Source organism: Puntigrus tetrazona, chromosome 4, assembly GCF_018831695.1.
Source record: "Puntigrus tetrazona isolate hp1 chromosome 4, ASM1883169v1, whole genome shotgun sequence".
Lineage (NCBI taxonomy): Eukaryota > Metazoa > Chordata > Actinopteri > Cypriniformes > Cyprinidae > Puntigrus > Puntigrus tetrazona.
The window spans coordinates 28,083,741-28,110,813 of record NC_056702.1 but is presented as its reverse complement, the minus strand read 5'-3'; the positions used below and the strand labels follow the sequence as shown (position 1 = coordinate 28,110,813).

Below are 27,073 nucleotides of genomic sequence, written 5' to 3'. Positions count from 1 at the left end.
GACTTCTTTTTACGACAGTTATTCTACTCATTTAACTCAAATGGGCCTCAAAATCGCAAAAATGCATACAGTTACTAAAAATACATTTTCACAGTAAACGTACGTGGTTTTAGAAGTACTGGTGTTTTTTGGCTTTATAAATTTAACTGGATAAAGATTTTTTTTTTTACACAAATAAAGCCAAAAACCATGATTACTTTGGTTAAATCACGATAACCACGTGTTATCCATTGTGTTGTTACACTCACAATAGTTTGATCATATTTGCAGTAAAACTGGTTATGCAAATGTTAATCAGGATGGCAAAAAATTATTCGCTTATACAGTAAAGTCATGGTTAATTTTTAAGGGATATTATCAAAAAAAGAAAGCCAAACTTTATTTGACATTCAGCAGCGCCGCCTGCTGTTTGCGCTATATAGGCCTTTTTATTTCATGATAAATAAATACTGAATATGAGCCTTGTCTAGTAAAGTGTGGGATGTAATGAAGACCTGACAAAAAAAAAGTGTAAGAATCAGCAACCATGGACGTTTCACAATATAGGACTATTATTTAGGTCATCTTCAAAATATATGTTTTTTAATAAGCTAGCTGTATAATGAGGATTCAAAAATGTGAAATTGGCTTTATAGTGCTAGATATAGATACAGAAACGAATTAAATGAACTAATTAATATTTTAATTACTATTATTAATAATAAAACAGTTGTTTTTAGTGTATTGTAATATTTTTTAAGTAAAAGTATTAATGATGATAACAATATTCCAAACGTATTCCCACTTTTAATATCAATCAGTTCAAGTGAATATGCATAACTTAATCAAATAAATGAAGCGATAAGAGCTCCAGGAGTTTAAATGCCGTTTTATTTCATTCAGCTTCCAGTTTTGGGCGTACTGCAAACGTAAACGGGCATTGCGGCCAATCAGAGTCTGCGGCTGTCGGACATGGACGAGGACGTGGAGGTGGAGACCACTTTTCCATCCACGACCTCTTCCACGACCGTGATGACTTTTGTCCTTGAGGTGGAAGTGGAGGTTGATTTGACGCTGCAGAGGAAAAAAAAACAAGAGTTATGAGGCTAAATCTCATTAAAATAGTAGCGGCGTGTCGCTTGCGCATGTTTAACTGCTTTCTGAGTGATTTACTCACGTGGTTTCTCCGTCCAGCAGTCTCCTGTACTCGGCGATCTCCATCTCCAGCCTGGTCTTGATGTCCAGGAGTATCTGGTACTCTTGACGCTGGCGCTCCAGGTCGGCGCGGAGCTGGACTAGCTGCTCCTCCAGGACGGTGACCTGGGAGCACCAAAAACAAGTCCGAAAACAACGTCTACCCGTGCAAAAAAAAAAAGTTCAGGTTCGGAGTGACACGAGGGTCGCTTTTGTTGCTCACCTGATGCTGGTAGCTGGACAGCTTCATGGAATAACGATTCTTGGTTTCATTCAGTGTGGCCTCCAAAGACGCTTTCTACAGTAATAAGAACATGCCGAGTCAGAATAAGGTCAAGCTACAACAGAAACGGCCGAAGCCCGCGCCACTGACCATGGCTAAGAGGGACTGGAGTTCGATTTCCAAAGACTGTAGTGTGGATTTGACCGTAGTGATTTCCGTGCGAGACGTATTCAGGTCCATGGTGCTGGTGACGACTTCTTGTTTCAGAGTTTCTGTCTGAAATAAAGAGTAGAGAGACGTTTTTGTCTCGCAAAGCACATTGAAAGACTTGCGTGTTGGGATGACTCTCACCTTCGTCTTGAACCAGTGCTCCAGATCTCTTTGGTTTTTCGCTGTGACGGCTTCGTAGTGCTCACGGATTTCTGCCAGGACCTTGGTGAGATCTTGCTGTGGAGCGGCATCGACCTCCACGTGAACCTGTCCGCTCATTTGAGCGCGTGCGGCCAGCAGATCCTAAGAATATGTTTGTAATCAAGTCACAAGAAACCCGATGGGTAAACATTGTCACACTGAACACTAAGAAAACTTCAATTGTAACAAATCATACGAAATAGTTTAATCTCCCTTTTTTCCACCGGTAAACATTTATGACAATATGTCTCAATATTTAATTTTAAACTCAAGCAGCAAAGTTGTAAGTTCCAAATATATATATATATGTGTATGTATATATATGTATATATATGTATGTATATATGTATGTATATATATATATATATATATATATATATATATATATATATATATATATATATATATATATATATATATATATATATATATATATATATATATATATATATATATATATATATATATATATATATATTTAAAAACAATTATCCAAAATAAATAAATAGTTTTTGTCATTTCAAAATATGTGTGTTTATGGTATATATTTATTATGTATATATCGATACAAACACATGTATATTTAAATTGTAAAAATTATGTATTTAATATAGACAATTAAGAATATATTGAAATGTATATACATGTAAATATTTTCAAAATATATGGCGTATGTGTGTGCATTCATATATACATAATAAATATACGCAGTACACATATATATGTTACATAAACTATAATAATGTATTTTGGATCGTTTGAAAGCAGAAATTTATATATATATATATATATATATTAGTGCTTTACAATGTGTGTGTGTGTGTGTTATTCTACTACTATATACATTTTCACGCAAGCGTTGTGTACCTCCTCGTGATTCTTCTTCAGATAGACCAGCTCCTCCTTCAGCCCTTCGATCTGCATGGTGAGGTCTTTTCTGGTGATGTTGAGCTCATCAAGCACCCTTTTCAGGCCAGCGATGTCTGACTCCACTGACTGACGCATGATCAGCTCGCTTTCATATCTGTCACAAACGAGCTCTTTAGAAACTCTTAACACCGGGCACAAGAACGTTTACTGTAAAGCGTCCTCCTCTAAACTCAGGTAAAACCGATTCAGTGCGACACCGCTTTTATTGTGTGCCTTCTCTAGTGTGGATGTCATACAAAGCTTTCCATGATTTTAATAATTTCTTTAGAAAACCATTACCAGTTCAAACTATTTTGTAAACGATATGGTGGTCACAGATATCATAATATCTATGAAAATGTCATGGAATAAAATTAATCTTTTAGTATTTTTGTTATTTTAGCAATAATTAGTTAATATTACAGTTATTAATAATATTTTGAATGCGTTTTCAATAAAAATGCTAATAATTTGGTTAATTTGTCATTTTTATTAGTTAGTTTTTTGTTTAACTGTACAGTCTCTATTAATTTTATATAACGATTATTTTAGTACATCAAGCTAAACTAAATAAAAATGAGGCTTCAGTTAAAATTCATTTCATTTTTAAGCAACTCTTATTTTTTATTTTACGTTAACAACCAATAATAAATGGTACTGTCTTTGCCGCATTGTTCTGTTACAAATTATATTATTTTTTTAACAAAATGTAAACAAAATGTATTGCATTTTTAACAAATGTAAAGAAGTTTTATACTATCTTCTGTTGAAATAAATAAATACCGTAATCCTAGATTTCCTTGCATGCATTGTGTTGCTCTCAGTAACATGCAGAAAGCATTAAGTCTGCAGGAAAGACTCACTTTAGTTTGAAATCGTTAATGGCCAGGCTGGTGTTGTCAATGCTGAGATGGATTCCTCCCTTCAGGTGAATGGCTGCCATGATCTGGACACACGCACCAATGCATTTGTTTTATATCTCATTTTTAAACTCTATATTTCTCATCTTTCAAAAAACGTAAGCTACCTTAGTCTGAAGATCCTTTATGGTGACATAGTAGGCGCTGTAGTCCCGAGCCACGGGGGAGGCTTTGCCATCCAGGAACTGGCGGATCTTCAGCTCCAGATCAGCGTTGGCCTTCTCCAGCGAGCGCACCTTGACCAGGTAAGCAGCCAGGCGGTCGTTGAGGGTCTGCATGGTGAGCTTCTCGTTGCCAACGATGCTGCTGTCTGCAAATCCCGACGCGCCGAAACCTCCGACGGAGTACGCGGCCTTGGAGATGCGGACCCCTGAGCCTCCGGAGCCGGCGTGCACGCTGCTGGCCCTGGCGGTGCTCATGCGGCTGCTTCTCGCGCTGGACGAGGACATGCGCATGGAGCCGCTGGAGGACATGTAGCTGCTGCTGCGGGCGGAGTAGGAGGAAGCCATGTTGACCGAGAACGTCTGTCTGCGTCTGCTCTGGCAGGTCAGTAAATAAAGGATGGAGAGCGCCGGCTTCTTTTATAGAGTGGATCTGAATGTGAGACACAAAGGCTGGAATTCCACGCATGTCATCTCCCTGCTTTCGCTGGAACGGTTCCAGCTAAAGTCACACCTAAGGTGAAAAGTAGGATAAAAGACGCCAATGTTCCAGCTTCTGTTTGACTTTCGCATGTATTAATGGCCTTACAAACAGTCGGGGGAAATAAAAGTTCACTTATATGCGATAATATATCAATTTCTAAAGCATCATGTGACACTGAAGACCGGAGTAGTGATGCAGAACATTCCCAATATTCTTTGCATTTGAAAATATAAAAAGAAAAAGCTGCTATTTTAAATATTAATAATATATCTGATAATAATATTACTGTTTTGACTGCATTTTGATCATCAAAAAATGGAGTCTTTTTTTTTCCAAAAGTAAATGCTTCTTCTTTTTAAGGTGTTAGATAAATTTACTGGAAAACCCTATTTATTTGTTTTATTATTTTAAATATTTATTATTATTATTGCATTGAAAGAATATTAATAGTAAAACATCATGGTTTTGCAATCTAAAAAAAATATTTCACCAGACACAGACACATTTTCCACATTTTATTTGGATCAGTTATTAAGCATTATGGCGTTTTCTTTACTTTTCCCTTTTTTCGTCTTTGTCTTTCTCTTTCTTGCAAAGGTTGTTGAAATTCAGGATGAAAAAAAATTGTACAGAACCCTGCAGCACATCAGTTCTAACCCTAGAAACATAAACATGACCTTAAAAATTGGATTGCGTTAGCAACAATTGTTTTCAATAGGACTCTTCATTGCCGCCTCCACAGGCATGTTATCACAAAAATTAATCTGCTTACTGACCAGACAGCGTTTCTTTGACGGGCTTGGCAGGGCTGGGCTGAACACTTTTGCTGTTGATGCGTTTGACATTTGAGGTTTCCGTATGTACAGCAGCATTACGATGAAAGGGTGAGGTTTATCCAAAGCATGCTCATTGGAACAATAACTAGATCTGTCAGTGTTATTTTAGTAGTAAGTGAAATATCGTTCGTTCCAGTTTGACCTTTTAGGTACTTTTGCAACATAGCAGAAAGTAATCTGTGAAGATTGTGCAATGCTAACTGCTTTTTCATTGTCCACAATGACCCTGTGCTGACCCGATGCTAAGTTATACAATATCTTATCTTATCTTTGGACCAATTATTTTAACTTAATGTAGTCAGTTTCATTAACACTGTTACTTAGTATAGTGAGTTTGATCTTTTTAGTCAATACTCTGACTTAACGTGAGTAATTGTGATGGGTGTGACTTAACGCTAATACTTCAGTAGAATCGGTTATTATTATTATTATTATTATTATTATTTCTTCGTAGAGTCGGTGTGAACACTGTGATTAACCCTAAATGTCAAACACTTGGCAATTCTAAATGTCAAAAAAACAAAATAATCCTTTCAAACCAAATAATTGTGCTTGAATAGCAGAAAATGTTAGATGTTAAGACTTGTTTTCATAGATTGTGCCTTGGATGTGTTTTATGTATTGATGATTCTTATTTTTTGTATTTTATTCTTAATCTTATTTTTCTGTTTTATATTAATATTAAAAGAAATGCACAAAATACACTTATATTAAAAGAAATGCACATAATGCACTTATATTAAAAGAGATGCATGTAATACACTATCTATGCAATAACTGTTAAATGCTTGTTTTTGTGTGATTTAACTGGAAGACTTTTAAAAAAGAACATTTAAAAAGCAGTAAGTGATTTTAAATTAGATTAAAACAAGTTACATGAAAGGCAGCTGCAAAAAGGTTTAGGCATGCATGAATGCATCTAGAAATACACCTATAAACCATACTGGCTGTTGCTGGTTTTAAGCTGGATTGACTAGTTGACACAAGGAGTTAAAGTTTAGCTGGTTAGCACGGTCATCTTTGCATGTAGTGCTTTCTGTGGACAAAAGGCATATTTCTTTATAGATGGACATTCAGAAGTAGCTAATGGACTTATTTCTGCTACGGCTATTACTTCTACTACTACTATTATTACTATTATTATTACTATTATTTCTGATATACAGAACTGAAAATGCTGATGGATGGATTTTTCGAGGTTTCGTACAGGCCTCCTTGGGATCGTCAAAACACAAATATGTGAGTTTTGTCATTCCTGCGTGAAATGAATGTTGACTCTCACCACCCTTGTGCTCATATCAGATTCATTCAGCAGATTCTGTCATCCGTGCAAGTTTGTTGTTAAACTGGTGGGACATAAATCTTTTGTAACTTGTTTGTGTAGTTCATGTGCTGAAACATATCTGTGGCTTAGCTAACCTAGTTCATAATGTTGTTTGTGTGCCGTATGTGGTTTAAACTATTTGACAAAGTAAACACAGTCATCTGAAAACATCATACACCTAATGTGATGTCAGTGTTTCTCATCTGGACTTAATTGTGGATGCGGTGGGATTTGGATTGTGTCTGTCTCTTCTTTGGAATAGATTTTGAGAAATTTAACATTATATAATTGGCTCACTAGTGGAATTTCCGCAGTGAATGGGTGCCGTCACATTGAGAGTTCAAACAACTGATAAAAACATCATAACGCACAATAACTTTGTGTTTGTAATAAAGAATTCCATCTTGAAGGCATTTTTTATCTCCAGTGAAAAAATCCTGTCTGTCCTCTCACATAGAAATCCACAGATAAAACTGTTTTGGACTGATGTTAATTGATGGACAGGAGGTAATTATTTGTGAAATATTGTGTGGATTACTCTCATTCTGACGGCACCCATTCAGTGCTGAGGATACATTGGTGAACAAATAAAAGTGCAAAATTTCTCAAACAAACTACCTCTTTATCTTGGATAGTCTGAGATTGAGTAATTTTTTTTACTCATAATTCTTTAGAGAATTAATTATTTCATTATGCCATTTATTATCCCTTTTTGGATCTCTGGTCACTCTAGCTTAATTATCTCTAAATTGCATCCATATACAAAAGATAACCACTCGCATTTTGTCTTTGACATCAGATTTTATTATTGCGAATGCTCAAAGACTACCACCACACTCTGAGCAGACCTGCAGGTCTTTTCTCCAGCCAGCACGAGTCTGATGGGTTTTACTTGACGAGGGAAGTTGAAGATGAAGTTGAAGAAACCACCGTCCCATTATTAACCACCTCTTCCACCACAGTGATCACCGCTGCTTTGCTGGTGGTGACTGAACTGGAGCTGGAGCTGGAGCCAAAGCCAGAGCCAGAGCTAGAGATTGTGAGGCTGTTTGTAAACAAAAATACCCAACCAGTTAAACCTGTAGAACTCAATTTGCTCTACATGTGTAGTCTTTCAAGCTTTAAACCACAAACTTCCACAGAACTAACTAACTATCTACTCATTTAAAAATAAATGTTCCCAAGGGTGTTTACACAGCATTTACCATTGAAAACACAGTTTTAATACCCTAGAAACTGTGAAAAATGAACAGCTATTAAAAGAACCATAAGTGTGAAGAACATTTTAATAACCTAAAGAGCATCTGTCCACTATTAAAAACCCTTTCTGGAATGGAAAGTTTTCATAGATGTGAGATGTTCTGTAAAGAACCTTTATTTTTATAAACTACTGTCCACTATTGTTCTTAAAAGAAATTTAAAAGAAAAGTTAACTTAAAAGAAAGCTATTCAGCAAGGATGCATTAAACTGAAAAAAAGTAATTAAATAGAGATTGCAAACAATTTCAAATAAATGCTGCTTTTTGAACTCCTATAAAATCCTCAAAGATCTATTAATAGTGCAATAAATATGTATTATAGGTATGCAGCCTTCTGATATTTATTGCATGTGTTGTTTGAAAATTTTACAATAGGAATAATTCATTCTTATTTAAAAAAAAAAAAAAAAAAAAAAAAATATATATATATATATATATATATATATATATATATATATATATATATATATATATATATATATATATATATATATATATATTTTCTCAGTCTGCATGTTTGCAAGAATATTCCATTTTATGGAGCAAAGTATGTAAACTGCACAAACGTAGTCTGTGATTTACCTGCCGCTGGCTTCAGCATCCAGCAGTCTCCTGTACTCCGCAATCTCCAGCTCAAGTCTGGTCTTGATATCCAGAAGCATCTGGTACTCCTGACTCTGACGCTCCAGGTCGGCACGAAGCTGCACCAGTTGACCCTCCATTCCACTCACCTACAAGCCCGAGGGGAGAAGACGGAACTTTTAACCCCAGTACAGTTCATTTTAAAAGCTTGTTAGTGAGGTTGCTTCAGCAAGAGATCTGTCTGTGAGATTTATGAGATTCTTCTCCTCATGCTCAGGAGCTCTCACCTGTGCCTGGTAGCCGGACAGCTGCAGGGAATAGCGATTCTGAGTCTCGCTCAGGGTGCCTTCCATGGATGATTTCTGTGAGGCAAGGGTTATGAGAGAAAAACATGTTAGCAATGACCTTAAAAAAAAGAGTCCAAATTCATTTTCTCTTACTTTTGAATGGGTTTATAATTTAAATGGAACAAATGCCTATGAATTAACTGGCTTGAAAACTGTGTTTGAATGTTGTTGTTTTTTAATCTAATGCATACCAAACCATGCATTGTCACTTACGTCTCCAAACAGTTTTTGGGCTGTACATTTTGCCTACACATACTCACCATGGCAAGGAGAGACTGAAGCTCAATCTCCAGTGACTGAACTGTGCTCTTCACTGTGTTGACCTCAGTTTTTGAAGTCTGCAAGGTCTCAACCTCTGTTACAACCTCTTGTTTCAAGGTCTCAGACTGCAAAAGAAATATTTTACAACAGCATTGTTTAATTTAATGCATGTGTAAATGTATAAATCCAAAAGCGTGAATGGCACACTGCTTCTTTCCAAACCTCTATACTTTTTTTGTAGTATATGGCAGCCATCAAAATCAAAATCTAAAACTCATTTTACTTTTTTGGAAATGGGGTTGTAAACGGAGCATCTTTTTTTTTCCAGAATGTTTGAGCTGGGCTACTAGACTGCATGTAAGTGTCTTATACAGAGTCATGTTCTGGATCTAACCAACCTTCTGCTGGAACCAGCCTTCAAGGTCTCTCGGCTCTTGGCTGCGACAGTCTCAGAATGCTCACGCATCTCAGCTAGAATTCTGGTGAGGTCTTCCTGTGGTGCTGCATCAACCTCCACATTGACCTGTCCACTCATCTGATCGCGTGAGGTCAAGAGGTCCTGGAGATACATCATATAGGATTTTCAAATGTCTATTTTAAAATTCTCACCATCACCTGTTCATTCTTGCCTTTAAATGTCCTAGAATCTAAATATATTACAAAACAGTGACATCTAGAGCTTAAAGCTATAAAATGCATGTGTGACCTGTCTAAAATTTCAGACTTGCTTAACGGTATTGCAATGATTTACTACCTCCTCGTGATTCTTCTTCATGTAGACCAGCTCCTCAGTGAGCCCTTCGATCTGCAGGTTGAGGTCTTTATGAGACATGTTGAGCTCGCTAAGCACAGTCTTTAATCCACCGATGTCTGCCTCCACAGACTGACGCATTGCCAGCTCGTTCTCATATCTGCCCAAATAGAAAGGAACATTATACAAAAGAACTGCCTTATTGTTCGCCATTATACTAGTTACAAAAGTTCATAACTAGTTAAAAAGATACTTTAAAGTCTAAACACGTTAGCCATTGACCTCCAAAGTCTGGAAAAAACTACCATCAACTTTTTTGCTACCGCCATTGTTCAAATTGTGTTATTTTGTTTTCAGTAGAATAAAGAAAATCATACAGATTTGGAGCAAGTAGAAGGTCAGGAAATGATGAAACAATTTTAATTTTGGGTTGAACTGTCCCTTTAAAAAGTCAATTGGTATGTGTAATGAATCACTGGCATTACATTAATCTTTAGTCATAACTTCAAAATCACATCACCCAAAAAGCTGATATGCAAATTAGTCAAGCAGCTATTTGTTGTTGTTCTTCTATAATTTCTGTACATATCCAAAGCATATATTCTAAACAAACGTAATGAAAAATGAAAATAATATTACTTCATTCTGAAGTCATCTGCAGCCAAGCTGGCATTGTCAATGCTGAGGTGGACTGTGTTCTTTTCCTGCAAAGCACTCAGGATCTGCAAGAAAATGTGAGTATTGTTTAATGTTATTTATTTTCTGCAATTTTCTCATAGCAGTAACCACAAAGTATCAAGCTACACCTACTTTAGCCTGAAGGTCACCAATAGTAGCTTCAAAGGCAGAGTAGTTACGAGCAGTGCCAGTGGGAGAGACTTTGTTTTCAAGGAATTGGCGTATCTTCAGCTCGAGGTCAGCATTGGCCTTTTCGAGGGAGCGGACCTTCTCCAGGTAAGAAGCCAGACGGTCGTTGAGATTCTGCATGGTGAACTTCTCGTTGCCAATGACGCTGTCATCCGCTCCTCCACCGACGCCGAATCCTCCTCCGGCTGCAGCACCACCAAATCCACCACCAGAACCGAATCCACCACCAGCGCCGAATCCACCACCAGCACCTCCTCCAAAGCCGAAGCCGCTTCCTGATCCTGCTGAGGCCATGGAGCGAGAGGCACTGGAGATACGGACCCCTGAACCTCCTGCGCCTCCGTACACGCTGCCAGCCCTCATAGCGCTGATACGGCTACCTCCTCCACCTGAAGAAGAGAAGCGTGAGGAGCCCATTGAGGCCCTGCTGCTAATGAAGCTGCCGCTGGAGAAGGTGGTAGCCATGTGATCGGTGGTTTGTGGTCTTACTCTGCTCTGGCTGGAGAGTGAGTACAGCAGAGCAGCTCAGGGTCCTTATATATGCTGGTAGCATACAAGAAAGGACGTGCTGACCTTATTCTCATCAAAAACTTGCTGACAGTAAAGAATTCTGTCAGCTTAAATCACCTAAAGTGAAAGGTGACGCTAAGAAGTAAAATATGCTGATTGATCGTACCCTCAAGTGAGTAAGAAAGACGCTTGCATTCCCACCGTAAACTCAGATAAAAGCAGCTCTGTACATGTTCAAACTTTTATGGACGTTGCTTGTTTTTCACGGCTGGTTTTTAGATATGCCTCTTGTGCTTTAAAAGCACATTTATAGGCCGATAACTATCCCAAATGACACTATATATATATATATATATATATATATATATATATATATATATATATATATATATATATATATTTATTTCAATATACTACCTTTAATATCTGGGGCACAAAAAGGTCAATGCAGAATTTGAACACCAGCTAGGCCATTTAAGTGATGTAGATCTTTGAAAGAAGAAGTTTGCCTACAAAACATATGTAATTCAACTAGATATGAACCTACATGGAGATACGCTGATCTCATCGTCAATTTAAGATTCGCCCCAAAGCAACCTATTATATAACAATTTTAACTGTAAAGAGTGGATTTTTGTTTGAAATGTCTCATGTTTGTGCATGCACCTGTGTGCACTACACCGAGCAGCAGAATGTTTCTCACCAAGTTCATCTTAACATTAAATTCCTCCCTTAGGCTGTTGAGCTGAAGAGCAAATCGTTGTATTGTCAAGAGATTTATAAAACATTTTATTAGTTCTCATTTTAAAAGGTGACAGTTTCTTTCTATCAATCTTACTTAAAAGAAAAACTCTTCAAATTAGTCTAATAATTGCAATAACTAAGTGTGATAAAAAATGTGTGTGGAATGGCCATCCATCTGGGCTGTTTGCTCCACCTGCGGCCCAATGTGCTGGAAGAGACCACAGGATCCCTGAAGGCAGTTTGGAGAATATATATATATATATATATATATATATATATATATATATATATATATATATATATATATATATATTTAAATGGAATTTGATCAATTTGTCAGTGTACCCAAATTTTAAAAATCAATTTCTTCTTGGGAAATTTCCCTTGGGAGGCGTCCGAGAGGCATCTGGAACAGATGCCCGAGTCACCTCAGCTGGCCTCTCTCGATGTGGAGGAGCAGCGGGTCTACTCCGAGCTCCTCCCGAGTGACTGAACCCCCTCACCCTATCTCTAAGGGAGCGCCCAGCCACCCTACGGAGGAAACTCATTTTGCCCGCTTGTATCCGGGATCTCGTCCTTTCGGTCATGACCCAAAGCTCATGACCATAGGTGAGAGTAGGAACGAAGATCGACCGGTAAATCGAGAGCTTCGCCTTGCGGCTCAGCTCCTTCTTCACCATGACAGACCAGTACAGCGACCGCATTACTGCAGAAGCTGCACCGATCCGTCTGTCGATCTCTCTTTCCATCCTTCCTTCACTCGTGAACAAGACCCCAAGATACTTAAACTCCTCCACCTGGGGCAGGAACTCCCCACCAACCTGAAGGGGGCAAGCCACCCTTGTCCGACTGAGATTATTCAATACTTTAGACGAAGTTAAAACATGATTTGTAATATTTATACCCCATTTCATATTCATTAATTGGCATAGAAACTGTCACCAAGTTCATTGTCTGACTGCTCCCTATGTCTTCAACAAGTCATAAATTTAACAAGGTTTATGTTTCATGTCTGAATTATGAGTCAGGGAATAAATTAATTCCCAAATATGCTTCACTGTTGTATGCAATAGCTATAACGCACTCTTTATTGTGCCCAACGGCTAATGTACTATTGCTTACTACCAATAAGTTTACAATTTTAGGGCGGATTCAAGCTTGTATAAAAGATGGCCAAGTAGTAGCCTACAAAAACTAATACGAAAAAAAAAAAGAAAAAAAGTTTGTGAACAGAGATTTGCAAACCCGAGTAACCTAACCTCAAAATGATCTTGTCTAAGTCCCATATATATCCATTTTAAGGCAATTTCGCGAAATATAGGTCAAATCTTAAAATTTCTGGTCCTTGGTCTGGAAGCGTCGATCGCGTGCTCGACCACAAGAGCGCGCGCGCGCTTTACAGGAATGGCGCGTTTTTCTGAGGGAGACTTTCAAGTGAGGTAGGACACTGCTAGCCTTATATATCACGACATGTGACTTGTATACGATTTGCTTCACCACAAGTTATATCACTTTGTTTTTAATGTAAAGTAATTTGAGTATTATAATATCAATACCATTAAAATGCCGTGAGGTCTAGACACGAGTCATGGTTTAATCTAAAGAAACGCTAAATCGAATTAGTTTTTTTTGGCTAATTGTATATTACTGTAACATTCACAATACGCCTAATTGAATGTTAAACGTTATTTCCTATGATATTTACTACGGGTGTCTTGCCTGTACTTAGGCTATATGTATTTATTATTTTAATTAGTTAATTGATTAATTGATTTATTTATTTACAAGCACTCTTGATGTCAGGGACGAGAAAACTCTTTGCAACATCTTAGTTTTTCACATGTTCTTAAAGCTTTAACAGAACTTGTTAGTCCAGTGGATTAGTTTTTGTTTGATGTGCAGTGACTTAGGTCTCAAATCCTAACCTGTCATCTTCTTTCAGTAGACTAGCCCTTACCCTTTAAAGTCATCTTGAAAATATTTCAGAGTGTAAAGGAATCATCAGTAAGGCAGGTGAAAAATTGAAAGGGAGTGGTTTTTTTTTGTTTGAATAGAAAGGTTGAGTAACTTATATTTGCTTTGGTTTTATAGGTTTTGCTAGTGTTTTGTCCTCTACAGCACAAAGTATAAATGATTTCATGTGACATTTGTCATGTTTCAGATTTTCCCATCCCATTCCCGTACTCAGTAATGCATAAATGCCTACAAAGATGTGCGTTCGTGCCAAATATAGATTTTTACATTTAGAAGGCCATTTCATTTTATTTATGTTTGTGAAAAACATTTCCTTTGTAGATAAATTAACCTGAGCCTGATTTAATGAATGCCATTTAATGCATCAGCAACTTTTTCCAAATTTAATTTTTGTGGTAATTAAGAACAGCAATGCAATTTGGCCTTTTAGTTAGCTGTCCTTCCTTTTTGTAATTAATTTTTTTATGTTGTTGTTTGCTTGCTAGTTTTCCACAACTAGGCTAATACTAGCAGTCTATTTAAAAACTTTTGCATGCATTTTTACATTGTGCAATAATATGACAACAAGAACATGAGACAATAAGAAATGCAGTTTGTGCACAGTTTGTGTGCAGTTTATTGGTTTTTCATCACTCATGAGGTAGGATGAGGTAGGATGTTTCATCCCATCCTGAGTTAGGATGTTTTTGACACAGTTTGGCTTGTAGACTGGGAGGAGGAGCTGACCACTTTGCCATCCACCACCTCTTCCACAATGGTTACCACTTTGCGTGTAGTCGAGGATGAGCTTGAGCTTGAGCTTGAGACACTGCAGAGGTACAAACAAATAATGTTACACTACAGAAGTGCCAGAGAGGTATCCACTTCTGAATTTAATTTAGTTCATCATAGTAAACCACCACAAAGGGTGACACTGCTATCTAATTGTAGATATTAAGTGATTTTGTTGTAGTTGCGTCTCACCTTGTAGCCTCCCCATCCAGAAGTCTTCTGTACTCTGCAATCTCCAACTCCAGTCTGGTCTTGATGTCCAGAAGCATCCTGTACTCTTGTCCTTGGCGCTCCAGATCGGCACGGAGCTGCACCAGCTGCTCTTCCAGGCTGGTCACCTGGAACTGGAAACCGGTCAACATGGAGGCATAACGGGCCTGGGTGTCTGCCAAAGTGCCTTCCAGGGACGCTTTCTGTTGGAGAAAGATGAGTTATCCTGTGTTCTATACAGTGTGATGACAAAACTTTACAAGATTCATGTCTGCTTGCTTACCATGCTGAGTTGGGACTGTAGCTCGATTTCAAGACTCTGAAGTGTGCGTTTAACCTCTGTGATTTCAGATCGGGACGTTTGAAGGGTTTCAGTGCTCACAGCAACTTCCTTGCTGAGGGTTTCGCTCTGTGAGAGGCACAGCAAAGCAGTCAAACCTTATGTTTTTACGTTATGGTTGACGTTCAAATGTTGCCCTTTTCTTTAAAACATCTGATGTTACCTTAGCCTGGAACCAGGCCTCAAGATCTTTGCGGTTCTTGGCAGCCACTGCCTCGTAGTGCTCGTGATTTCAGCCATGATCTTGGTCAGATCTTCCTGTGGTGCCGCATCAACCTCTACATTGACTTGTCCGCTCATCTGGGCGCGTGCTGCCAACAGTTCCTAAAAATGCAATAAAAAGAAAAAACTGAGCATTTGGATCACATGCATTTCATAAGGAACTATTGAGTGTGAACCAACCACCAACTTGCCTCCTCGTGGTTCTTCTTGAGGAAGATCAGCTCTTCTCTTAGACCCTCGATCTGCAACTCCAGATCAGATCTTGTCATGGTCAGCTCATCCAGCACCCTCCTCAGACCAAGAATGTCTGCCTCTACAGACTGCCTCATGCTCAGCTCATTCTCATATCTTTGCAAAAAAAGGAAACTCATTTAAATAATTTAAACCTTTAACAATTGCTGTTTTTTTATGTTGCTAGTCACTTACTTGACCCTGAAGTCATCTGCAGCCAGCTTGGCGTTGTCAATGCTCAAGTAGATGCCTCCATTTACACCAGTGGCATGCTGGATCTTCAGGGGCACAGATTGAAAAAAAAAGTTAAATTGCATTCCTGAGAAATTCAGTATTTTCACTTCTCTGCAAATTATGAACCATAAGATATTGAGGGAAATTGAATAAATGAAAAAGGGTCAAATCACTTTTGCAGTAATTGAGAAATTCAGTGTTCACCAAATGCTTTGAATATATGCTTGGCAAATGAGTAACCATGGGATATATAGAACTGGTTAATTTTTTTCTAAAGGTTGTTTAATGATTGATTTTACTATCATGTTTTATAGGTAAGTCACGTACCTTGGCCTGGAGGTCACTGATAGTAGCGTAATAGGCGCTGTAGTCACGAGCAGAGGGGGCGTCTTGCTATCAAGGAACTGACGGATCTTCAGCTCAAGATCAGCGTTGGCCTTCTCGAGGGAGCGCACCTTCTCCAGGTAGGAGGCCAGACGGTCATTGAGGTTTTGCATGGTGGCTTTCTCATTTGCAGACACATCAATGGCATCAGACAGATTGAAGCCACCTCCGAAACCAGCTCCGCCACCAGCAGAGAAGGAACGAGAAGCAGAAGAGCTGGAGATACGGACCCGGATCCTCCTGCCCCTCCGTACACACTACCGGCACGCATTGCTGTGACACGACCAGCTCCTCCACCAAAGTGGGAAGAACTTCCTGAAGACATGTAGGTGCGGCTGGAAGAAGAAGAAGACATCATTTTGAAGGCTTGTTGTCGTCCTCAACTCTGGCTGGAGAATGAGAGAGCGGATGAGTGAGGAGAAGACGACCCCTGTTCCTTTTATGTGAATAAATGTGGGAGGGACCTGATGGATTGCCTAAGGGGTGGACCATAAAACTCTTGCCCCATTCCCTGAGGCAGCAGGTGTGGCTGAAGGTCTGCATGGTATGTTAGCATTAAGGAGTTTCACTTAAATTCCTCAATTCCTTAAATTTTGCCCTCAGCATGAAGACATGGATTGACAGAGGCCTATTTTTTTTAAAAGCCAACCGTTTTAATTAAGTATTTTCTTTATACTTTCTGATTTTTTTATTAGGAATGCGTATTATATATCAGTTCATTAATTAAAAATTTAATAGTATATTTAATTAAATATATTCAGTAAACCATATTCAGGACCCTACAATATGTATAATTGGCCTTTCAGTTGTTAAACACAAATAAAATTAAATGCTTGCTTAAAACCTCTTAAGATTTGTTTTTTAAACTGGACACAAAAAAACTCTACATAGATGTCTATCATTTCTTTGTTCCAGAGGTTAATAATAGGCAAATATTAATGATTGTAAGGTGTAAAAAAGTTTCATTTCTAGACTCATTTCTACTTTGAAAGCAATTTCCGTAAAGCATGTACAAATGTGGACTTCCAAAGTCCACGTTGATAAAAAAAAAAACATTACCTAGTTTGCACATTTTTTATTTTTTTTTTTTTTTTTTGATATTGTACATTTAAACAATGCATTTCTTACCTAATGTCCTTACTGTTGCACCAAAATCAGATATATTAAAATACCAGGTGATTAAAAGCAGGTTTAGCATGTTTGAAGTGGGTTTCGGATGACCTGCTAATGATAATCAGACTTGTCGTGGCAGGTTGGAATGTTTATTTTTCCAAGGCAAATAAAAAAAGATTTATTTTTGTGTGCAGCAAAGTTCTGCTGTGCAAACTTTGAATTTCTGAATATTTTGAGCATTAAAATTAATGTAATACTGTAAACACAGTGAATACGTATATCTAATGTTGTTTCATTCTAAAAACAAATGCATTTATTATATTAATTCCTAACATTTTTGTTACTTTGAGCTTATTCTTGAGTGATGATTTAAGATTTTGCCTTCCGTTTTAATTATTTCTGACCAATTCTGACCCATATTATGTTGAAGGTACAGAATGAACCCTTCTTAACACCTTAGGCCAACAGGAGGCAATGTCCAGAAACTTTGCTGGGTCCCTCCCGGGAATGTAAGTATGTGGTTATGCAACAAAATGCATTTTATTGCACTACACTCGCTACAGGGACTGTCACCTAGAGCAGTGTTTCTCAAGCCTGTTTCTAGAGGCACATTGTTGAATCAGTTATTTAATGAGAGAAAGGTTTAAAAATATGTATTGTTTGTGGTGGCCTAGAGCTACCTGAGGTTATGCCCTTTGCCTAGGGCGGCACAGGTGATGCCCCTTTAAGATTTGACCCTGCAACCTTTACCAGCCTATGCCAAATTAGTAGTATTGCTCACATATCTTTTATATAGCTTTTATATTGTTTTAAATACACTTAATGCAAATGTTAATATTCAATAATATTCATAATTTTTCTATCCTGACCTTGGTCTGCTGATTACCACATTTAATTTGGTGAGTAGACGAAAGAACAGTGCTGGGTGGTAACTGATTACATGTAATCTGGATTACACAGATTACAAAATGTGTGTGTGCTTATTACTGGATTATATTATATCTTAAAATGTTCATAATGAGATTTCAATTATTTATGGGTTTCACGATTGCATGCTATTCTTAAAATGACATTTATTTATTCTCCTTAATACTTCTTATGCTTAATACGTTCCAAGAATCTTACAGTGTATCAGATCATGTGGCTTTGACCAAATTTACAATAGAGAATGTTAATGCCATGTAAATAATTTAGCAGTCCAAGCTTCTGAATTTGTCCCTCAAACAATTAGCCCATGTGTGAAACAAATAATTATGCAAGTTACTATACACTGGTGATGAATAGCTGTAAAATGTTCAGAGGCCTTCAATAAGTGTTAGTTCTGAAAGGCTAAACAAAATTATTTAAATTCTGGTAAACCAATTTTTTCATGTTTATTAATGTTTGTTCATGTAATGCAGCGATTCTGAAACATTACATTCTGAAACCCCTTTGGCATAAAATATTTTCTTGAAATATCCTTGGGGAAGTTAATATTTTAATAATGTAACAAGACATTTGCATGTTTTCTGGTGTAAGCTGGTCACATTGATATGCAGCTAAAAATGTTTTTGTTTAGTATGTTTATGACTGAATTAATTATTAGCTTGAAAAAACAACAACTCACATGCCCCACTGCTGTTCTTACATTAACCCCAGTTAGTAAAACCTGGGGTAATGTAATGTTTAATGCACTTGTTGATGTTGATATCAAGTAATGGAACATTTATTTATTATCTAAAAAGTAGTTACAATACATTACCTAAAATTAGTCAAATAGGATTAAGTCACAATTTGAGACGACACACTTCCTTTGAGACATTTGCCATCAAATTCTTTTTAAAAAAAGTGTTTTTAAAAATCAACTGTTTGGTAAGTTTTGTAAATCTATGTCTTAAGATCAGCTAAATTGATATCATGCACTTATAACATCACATTTTTGTTCATGTTATTATATGCTAAACATCATAGAAAAGAAAAGTGATGTCCATTTGTATAAACACTGAACTGAATAAAATAATCTGCTGAGGGGAGCTTGTTCAAATTATTAAATAAAATATTCTAAAAATCTGTAATCCAGTAAGTCAATTTAGATCTACTGAAAACATTAATTTTGAAAAACAAAAACATTAAATGCAAATGCAAATGAGTATTTGAGTAACTGGTCGCCCTATTTTTTCTCATTTTAACAGTTTATATCAATACTTGCAATAATATGAACAAAAATAGTAGTTTTATTATGCTTGCTAATTATTGTTTTTTGACTTTTTGTATTTTCCAAAATAGGAGCGAATTTTATGTGCAAATGATACCAAAACAAGACATACACGGAAATGCAGTCAGATCACTTTATTGACTTTTCATCACTGTTTTTGTAATGATAGATTTTGCTCAAGGGTGGTATTAAGACGTGGTATGGCTTGTAGACTGGGAGGATGAGCTGACCACTTTGCCGTCCACCACCTCTTCCTCAATGATTACCACTTTGCGCGTAGTTGATGTTTTGCTTGTGGTTGTGACACTGCAGAGGTAAAATACAAAGTTTATTAAGTAATGGCCACTAAATCAGAACGTATGTGCTGTTCCTGGAGATTTTGTTGTAGTTGCGTCTCACCTTGTAGCCTCCCCATCCAGAAGTCTTCTGTACTCTGCAATCTCCAACTCCAGTCTGGTCTTGATGTCCAGAAGCATCCTGTACTCTTGTCCTTGGCGATCCAGATCGGCACGGAGCTGCACCAGCTGCTCTTCCAGGCTGGTCACCTGGAACTGGTAGTTGGACAAAATGGAGGCATATCGGGCCTGGGTGTCTGCCAAAGTGCCTTCCAGGGACGCTTTCTGTTGGAGAAAGATGAGTTATCCTGTGTTCTATGCAGTGTGATGACAAAACTTTACAAGATTCATGTCTGCTTGCTTACCATGCTGAGTTGGGACTGTAGCTCGATTTCAAGACTCTGAAGTGTGCGTTTAACCTCTGTGATTTCAGATCGGGACGTTTGAAGGGTTTCAGTGCTCACAGCAACTTCCTTGCTGAGGGTTTCGCTCTGTGAGAGGCACAGCAAAGCAGTCAAACCTTATGTTTTTACGTTATGGTTGACGTTCAAATGTTGCCCTTTTCTTTAAAACATCTGATGTTACCTTAGCCTGGAACCAGGCCTCAAGATCTTTGCGGTTCTTGGCAGCCACTGCCTCGTAGTGCTCGCGGATTTCAGCCATGATCTTGGTCAGATCTTCCTGTGGTGCCGCATCAACCTCTACATTGACTTGTCCGCTCATCTGGGCGCGTGCTGCCAAGAGTTCCTAAAAATGCAATAACAAACCACTGAGCATGTTTCTCATTCCTTTTAAGAGGAACTATTGAGTGTAAACCAAGGAACTTACCTCCTCATGGTTCTTTTTGAGGAAGATCAGCTCTTCTCTTAGACCCTCGATCTGCATCTCCAGATCAGATCTTGCCATTGTCAGCTCATCCAGCACTTTCCTGAGTCCAGCAATGTCTGCCTCTACAGACTGCCTCATGCTCAGCTCATTCTCATATCTGCACAAAAACCCGTTGTAAGTGCTTTGGATCCTTTTTTTTCATAGATCATTTTTTTTATCTTTAATTAGCAGACTTACTTGACCCTGAAGTCATCTGCAGCCAGTTTGGCGTTGTCGATGCTCAAGTAGATCCCTCCATTTACACCAGTGGCATGCTGGATCTACAGGGACATGGAATGAAGATGCATCAAAAGAACATGTAAGATCACTCTTTTATGAATACTTGAAAAATGCAATGTGTTTGACACTATTTACATATGTTATGTATACAAATTATTATATATTCACAATTAGTTAACTTTTGTCTAAAGGGAGATCGATTTGACAAATATTTTCAAGAGTTACGTCACGTACCTTGGCCTGGAGGTCACTGATAGTAGCGTAATAGGCGCTGTAGTCACGAGCAGCAGGAGTAGCCTTGCTGTCCAGGAACTGGCGGATCTTCAGCTCAAGTTCAGCATTTGCCTTCTCGAGGGCGCGCACCTTCTCCAGGTAGGAGGCCAGGACGGTCGTTGAGGTTTTGCATGGTGGCTTTCTCATTTGCAGACACGTCAACGGCATCAGACAGATTGAAGCCAGCGCCGCCTCCAGCAGTGAAGGAACGAGAAGCAGAGGCTTTGGAGATAAGGACCCCAGATCCTCCTGCTCCTCCGTACACACTACTGGCACGCATTGAAGCGACACGACCAGCTCCTCCACCAGAGCCAGAGAAGCGAGAAGATCCTCCTGAGGACATGTAACTGCGCATGGAAGAAGAAGACATCTTTTCGATGGAAGGCTTGCTGTCGTTGTCTGTTCTGGCTGGAGAATGAGAGAGCGGCTGAGTGAGGAGAAGACGACCCCTGTTCTTTTTATGTGGATAAATGGGGGAGGGACTGTAAAGAATGCTTTAGGTGATGGAGAGTGAAACTATTCCCTGTTCCCTGAGGCAGGAGGCGTGGCTAAAGACAGGTTTGAATAGTATGTTATCATTTAGAGTTTCACAACAAAAATAAATCTGAGGTTTATGTTAGTTTAAGCTGTTGATTTTTCACACTTCTGTGCTTGCACCTTCCATGACTCTGCAAAATATATTATAAAAACATAACCTGTTGCTTAATAGTCATTCATGTCAGTACTCGGTTGCATTGTAGGTTTAATATTCTTTAACAAAAAGAAACAAACATTTTTTTACAAGCGCTTTTATTTAAAAAAAGAAATTACTAGAAAATGAATAACTGCACATATGTAGATCCAGCATTTGTCACACATAAAACTATAACTGCCTTGTCCAAGTCTTGAAATGAAACCATTTCAACTTTTTGTTGGAAACCTGATTGTTATCAGATTATACAGAATCCGCCGGAGGCATGACAAACCTGTTTCATCTACAATGAATGTGTCAGGTTTTACATCAGTACAACTGGCAGGTTTTTTTTATTTAATTACATCAAACCCTATCAGAAATATTAATTTGATTGTGAAATCAACAGATATCCGCTCCAGAGCAGATCATTCATACTGGTGGTATTCATAATTGTGATATAGTACAATACTTTTCATGAGAAGGTCATTAGATTCTTTAAAAAAGTGGGGCTCTAGATTTTATCTCTTCATTCATCATTATAATTAATTGATGACTTAGATTTTATCTGTTTTTACCCAATTAGAAAAGTGATATTAAACTGCTTATACCTCAGCCTATAAACCCACTGGGCAAATAACTCGAACAAACTTAATGACAGAAACAAACAACGAAGTGTTGTGGTTGGTCTTCAGGTTTAAAGTGAGCAGGCAGGTAAAGTAACTCCTACAGCATTAACATTATGCATAAATTTCATGTTTGGTTGTTCAAGAAACATCAACAGTTATTAGTGATTGTTACTGTTATTGGTCATTAAGAACCTATGTATTGCATACTTTAAGATCTGAATTAAATGTTTAGCCTCTAAGTCAGCTTTATCAAAGCTCATTTAGTGCTCTAAAATGATTTTTAATTATATATCCAAATTCTTAATACTTTTCTTGGTCTGAAAGGTTAAAATTTACGTTTATTGTAATATTAAAGTTTACTCAAAACTACAGGAAAAAAAATGCATGTGGCAACACATTACAGCTGCCAGACGTGAAGAATACCATGCAGCCACACAGATTTTTAAAAGCAGACCAGGTGTGATGTTAACAAATGGTATGAAAGACAAGTCACTACAATGAAAAAAAAAACGCTCATGAGGTTGTATTATTTCTTCCAGGTATTCAGCAGTGACGTGTTGTATCTCTGGCATTTTGTGTTGTCTCGCAGGCAGGATCAACTAGGCTGCTGGAGAGAACAGTGTGCTGTAATTAATTGTGAGGCATTCACTCCAAGAAACTTTGCCATCGTTGCTGTGGTGGTAAGTACACAAAGAAAGCAAGCTTTCACTCCTCTGCCACCAGGAGTCACCTATTACTAAACTTGAAAATGAAACACGTTTTCATACCATTATTGCCATTGTGTGCTTAAATAGATTAAACAAAGGTGTAGAATACCTTAAGAAAACTGCCTGTTAGCATCCCACTCTTTGAAGTGGTGGCACTTGCAGCCCTGGAAGTACACTGCCGTCCTTTAATGTTCACTAATTGAGACAATTTTGGGACAATTTATATTAATGCTAATTAATGTCCTTGTAGAATGTAGAAACTTTTTTTTGCTTGTGGTTGTCATGTGGGGAACAAGAAATGCAGAAGAAAATTAGGATCTACACTATATTGCCAAAAGTACTGAGTCACCTCCTTTTAATGAACAGGTTTGACTACTTTAGTAATATCCATGAGTACAAATCTTAATTTTGAAGCATATAATGATATTCTAGGGAATCATGTGCTTCAAATTTTATAGCAACAATTTGGACAGGACCCTTTTCTATTCTAACACGACAATACCTCTGTGTATACGGCAAGGTTAAATGGCTGATTGTGTCAGCATGGAATAATTTAAATGGTCTGCATAAAGCAAACTCCTAATCCCAGCTGAACACCTCTGGTGTGACTTTAATTGCAGTCCTTGAGCCAAAAACTCATTAAACGCAAATGACTTGTACATATGGGTGCAGACATTTAGACACTTCCAAAACTGTTGCAACATTTTTAAATACAATTATGTTTCCATCTTTGTTGCCACAGTTTTGGAGGTGCCCTTTTTCCGCAGAAAGGGTTCCAATACTTTTGTTCATATAGCAAATGTACAAGACATTGGTGTTTGGTGATGAGTTTCTGGCTCAAGAACTTCATTTAAAGTCAAACCAGAGGTGTTCAGCTGGGATTTGGAGTTGGCTTTATGCAGACCAGGCAAATTATTCCACACTGACTTTTTTCATCTTGCCTTATACACAGAGGTATTTTCATGTTGGAATAGAAAACGGTCCTGTGTAAACTGTTGCAATAAAATTAGAAGCACACAATTCCCTAGAAAATCATTCTGTGCTTTAACATAAGGACTTGTACTTATGGATCTTGCTAAAGTAGTTAAAACTGTTCATTGGAAGGGGATAACCCAATACTTTTGGCAATATAGTGTATGTGCAGAGTGGTTTATTAATAGTCCAAAGAAAACAACAACAGTGAACACAGAACAAGAAGAACTGGGACAAGATACTAACAACAAACAATGACAGACCTAAGGTAACACAGGGGCAATGTAGTCTATGTCCGAAAACTCAGGCTGCTGACTAGTTTCTTTGCTGTCTTAGCAGATATTGACTTTGCAGGCAGTGTTTGGGCATGAAGGCTTTTCACAAAGCTAATTTCAGACCGGATTCTTAGGCAGTGTAATTGTTTAGTGATCTACAACAAAATAGAGTAAGATGTGGTTAACAAATATTACAATAGAATTATTATGATTAGAAATAAAATCAAAAGTGGAAAAAATTGCAAAAACATGCATATAACGATCACACAACTTTCCAACACCATCTTTTTTTTAGCTTAACTGTCAGAGAATGGCATGCACAGGATTGTGGCATATCAAAGGCAATAAAGGATATGTTGCCTTCAAAATCAATCAGATGAAGGCATTTGAGGAGAGAATTAAAGTTAACTTTGGACGTGTCTTAATGACTTCATACCTTGGATTCCATTCTTCTAAAGGCAGCATTTTTCACCTTTTGGATTCCATATACAGTGCCTTACAAAAGTATTCATACTTAAATCAAACTACTTTACTTTTTTCTACATCAGTCTAGACTCCTTACACACAACTAAAATAAAGTACATTAGCTAAATATGTAGTTTAGGGTATGAATATTTATGCAAAGTATTTTTACAGTTTCAAATCTTTTATGTTTGATGCGACAAGCTTTGCTCTTCAGCAATTTGTCAATTATCTGCCACTCTTCTCCTCTCTTCTTCACCTCTCAAGCTCTGTCAGGTTGGATGGGTGCAGATGCACATGTTCAGGTTTTTCCAGAAATATTTGCTTGGTCTATAAGTCACTGTTGCTGTGTGTTTAAGGTCATTCTACTGTTGGAAGGTGAACCTTCTGTACAGTTTGAGTTTCTGAATGCTCAGGACTGGGTTTCCTTTAAAGCTATCTCTATATTTTGCTGCAGTGTTCCTTTTACTCTAATGAGTCCCTGAGTCTCTGCCTCTGAAAAACAGCCCCACAGCATGACATCAGCACACTTTTTTTTGGGATGGTACTCTGCAGGTGATGAACAGAACTGGTTTCTTTCAAACATGATGCTTAGGTAAATAATAGGGTAATCAGAACAGAGATTCTTGTGTTGGATTCACAGATGTGTGGCTTGGTGCAAACCTGTTTTCGGGCTGTTTCTATTCACCCTAATGTATGGTTTTTGCTCTGATATGCATTATCAGCTATTAGACCTTTTATTAAGATGCATGTGCCTTTCCAAATCATACCCATTCATTTAAATTTGCCCGAGGTTCACGTCACCCTATAGTGTTATAACATCTACAAGCAATATGAATGCTCATGAGCTAAATTTCAACTGTGCCAGATAAGGGTATGAATACTTATGGAGTGGAATCATTTTATTTTTAATCAATTTGCAAAAATGTTAAAAACCCGTTTTTGCTTTACAATTATGGTGTGGAGTGTAGATTGATGTGAAAAAATATATATATATATATATATATATATATATATATATATATATATATATATTTTGACATAAGTTTAACATAAGGCAGTAACATAAAATGTAAAAAAAAAAAAAAAAACTGAAGGGGTATGAATACTTTCACAAGGCACTGTACAAAGGAGGTATTAAGCTTCACAAAAACACACCTGGGGATTAAACATAAGGGAAAAAACTACAAACTGACTACAAACATGGCACAGGAAACACGTCAACATACAGAGAAACTGTGGAGCAGTAGCCTTTTTTGGCTCCAGTCAGTGTTGGTTCAGGTCAGTTAAATAACAGTAGCAGTTTTAAAACAAGTTCCTTTCAGCTATAAATAGTTTTACAGAAGCTGGCAGTGGTGTTATTCAGCTTGAGTTTGATGTTTATTCAATTTGTTTGGATAATGCTGTTAATGCTGCATGGAGTGATTAAACTCTAAAGCAGATCTACAGAAGACAGTAGTACCATCATTCAGTTTTAGTTCATTTTGTTCACATCTGATGGTAGCATATCAATCAGTTTACTCAATATTTAGTGATCTAAGAGATCATTCAAAATGCCACGTTTCATCTTTTTAGCTCTTATGAAAACACATCACGTGCAACAAATGGCGAATGTGAAGTAAACAGAACTGGGGAAAGCAAGTCTAGATTACTCTTTGGCAGAGGAGGATAACCATTATGGATTGTATATGGGGAGCTGGTTTCTGGACTGGGTTTTTAATAAGGCTGTCTGTATAATTTGATGCACTGATGCACTTTTCTTCTACTCCGACAAGTCTCTCAGTCCCTGCTGCTGAAAAACAGTCCCACAACATTAGGTTGCTACCACAGTCGTATCACATGATCCTTCAGAAATCATTCTGATATATATATATAGGGGTTGGACAATAAAATAAAACTGAAATGCCTGGTTTTAGACCTAAATAATTCATTAGTACGGTGTAGGGCCTTCTTTTGCAGCCAATACAGCATCAACTCATCTTGGGAATGACAGATACAAGTCCTGAACAGTGGCCAGAGGGATTTTGAGCCATGCTTTTTGCAGAATAGTGGCCAGGTCACTATGTGATGCTGGTGAAGGAAAACGTTTCCTGACTCGCTTCTCCAAAACACCCCAAAGTGGCTCAATAATATTTAGATCTGGTGACTGTGCAGGCCATGGGAGAAATTCAACTTTACTTTCATATTTATCAAACCACTCTGTCACCA

General features: G+C 37.7%; 1 protein-coding gene and 3 pseudogenes across 1 annotated transcript; all 4 read right to left on the bottom strand.

Moving 5' to 3' along the window:
* Positions 1 to 766: 766 nt before the first annotated feature.
* Positions 767 to 4,197, bottom strand: LOC122342444 (keratin, type I cytoskeletal 13-like). Its single transcript, XM_043236236.1, has 8 exons — positions 3,744 to 4,197; positions 3,580 to 3,662; positions 2,675 to 2,831; positions 1,748 to 1,909; positions 1,547 to 1,672; positions 1,397 to 1,471; positions 1,157 to 1,299; positions 767 to 1,053 (listed from the first exon to the last, which is right to left on the bottom strand). The coding sequence occupies exons 1-8, from the start codon at positions 4,143 to 4,145 to the stop codon at positions 930 to 932; spliced, it is 1,272 nt and encodes a 423-aa protein (XP_043092171.1). The 5' UTR covers positions 4,146 to 4,197; the 3' UTR covers positions 767 to 929.
* Positions 4,198 to 7,329: 3,132 nt separating this feature from the next.
* Positions 7,330 to 10,988, bottom strand: LOC122343209 (annotated as a pseudogene).
* Positions 10,989 to 14,323: 3,335 nt separating this feature from the next.
* LOC122342669 lies at positions 14,324 to 16,556 on the bottom strand (annotated as a pseudogene).
* Positions 16,557 to 19,554: 2,998 nt separating this feature from the next.
* LOC122342670 lies at positions 19,555 to 21,594 on the bottom strand (annotated as a pseudogene).
* Between the last annotated feature and the right edge of the window lie 5,479 nt (positions 21,595 to 27,073).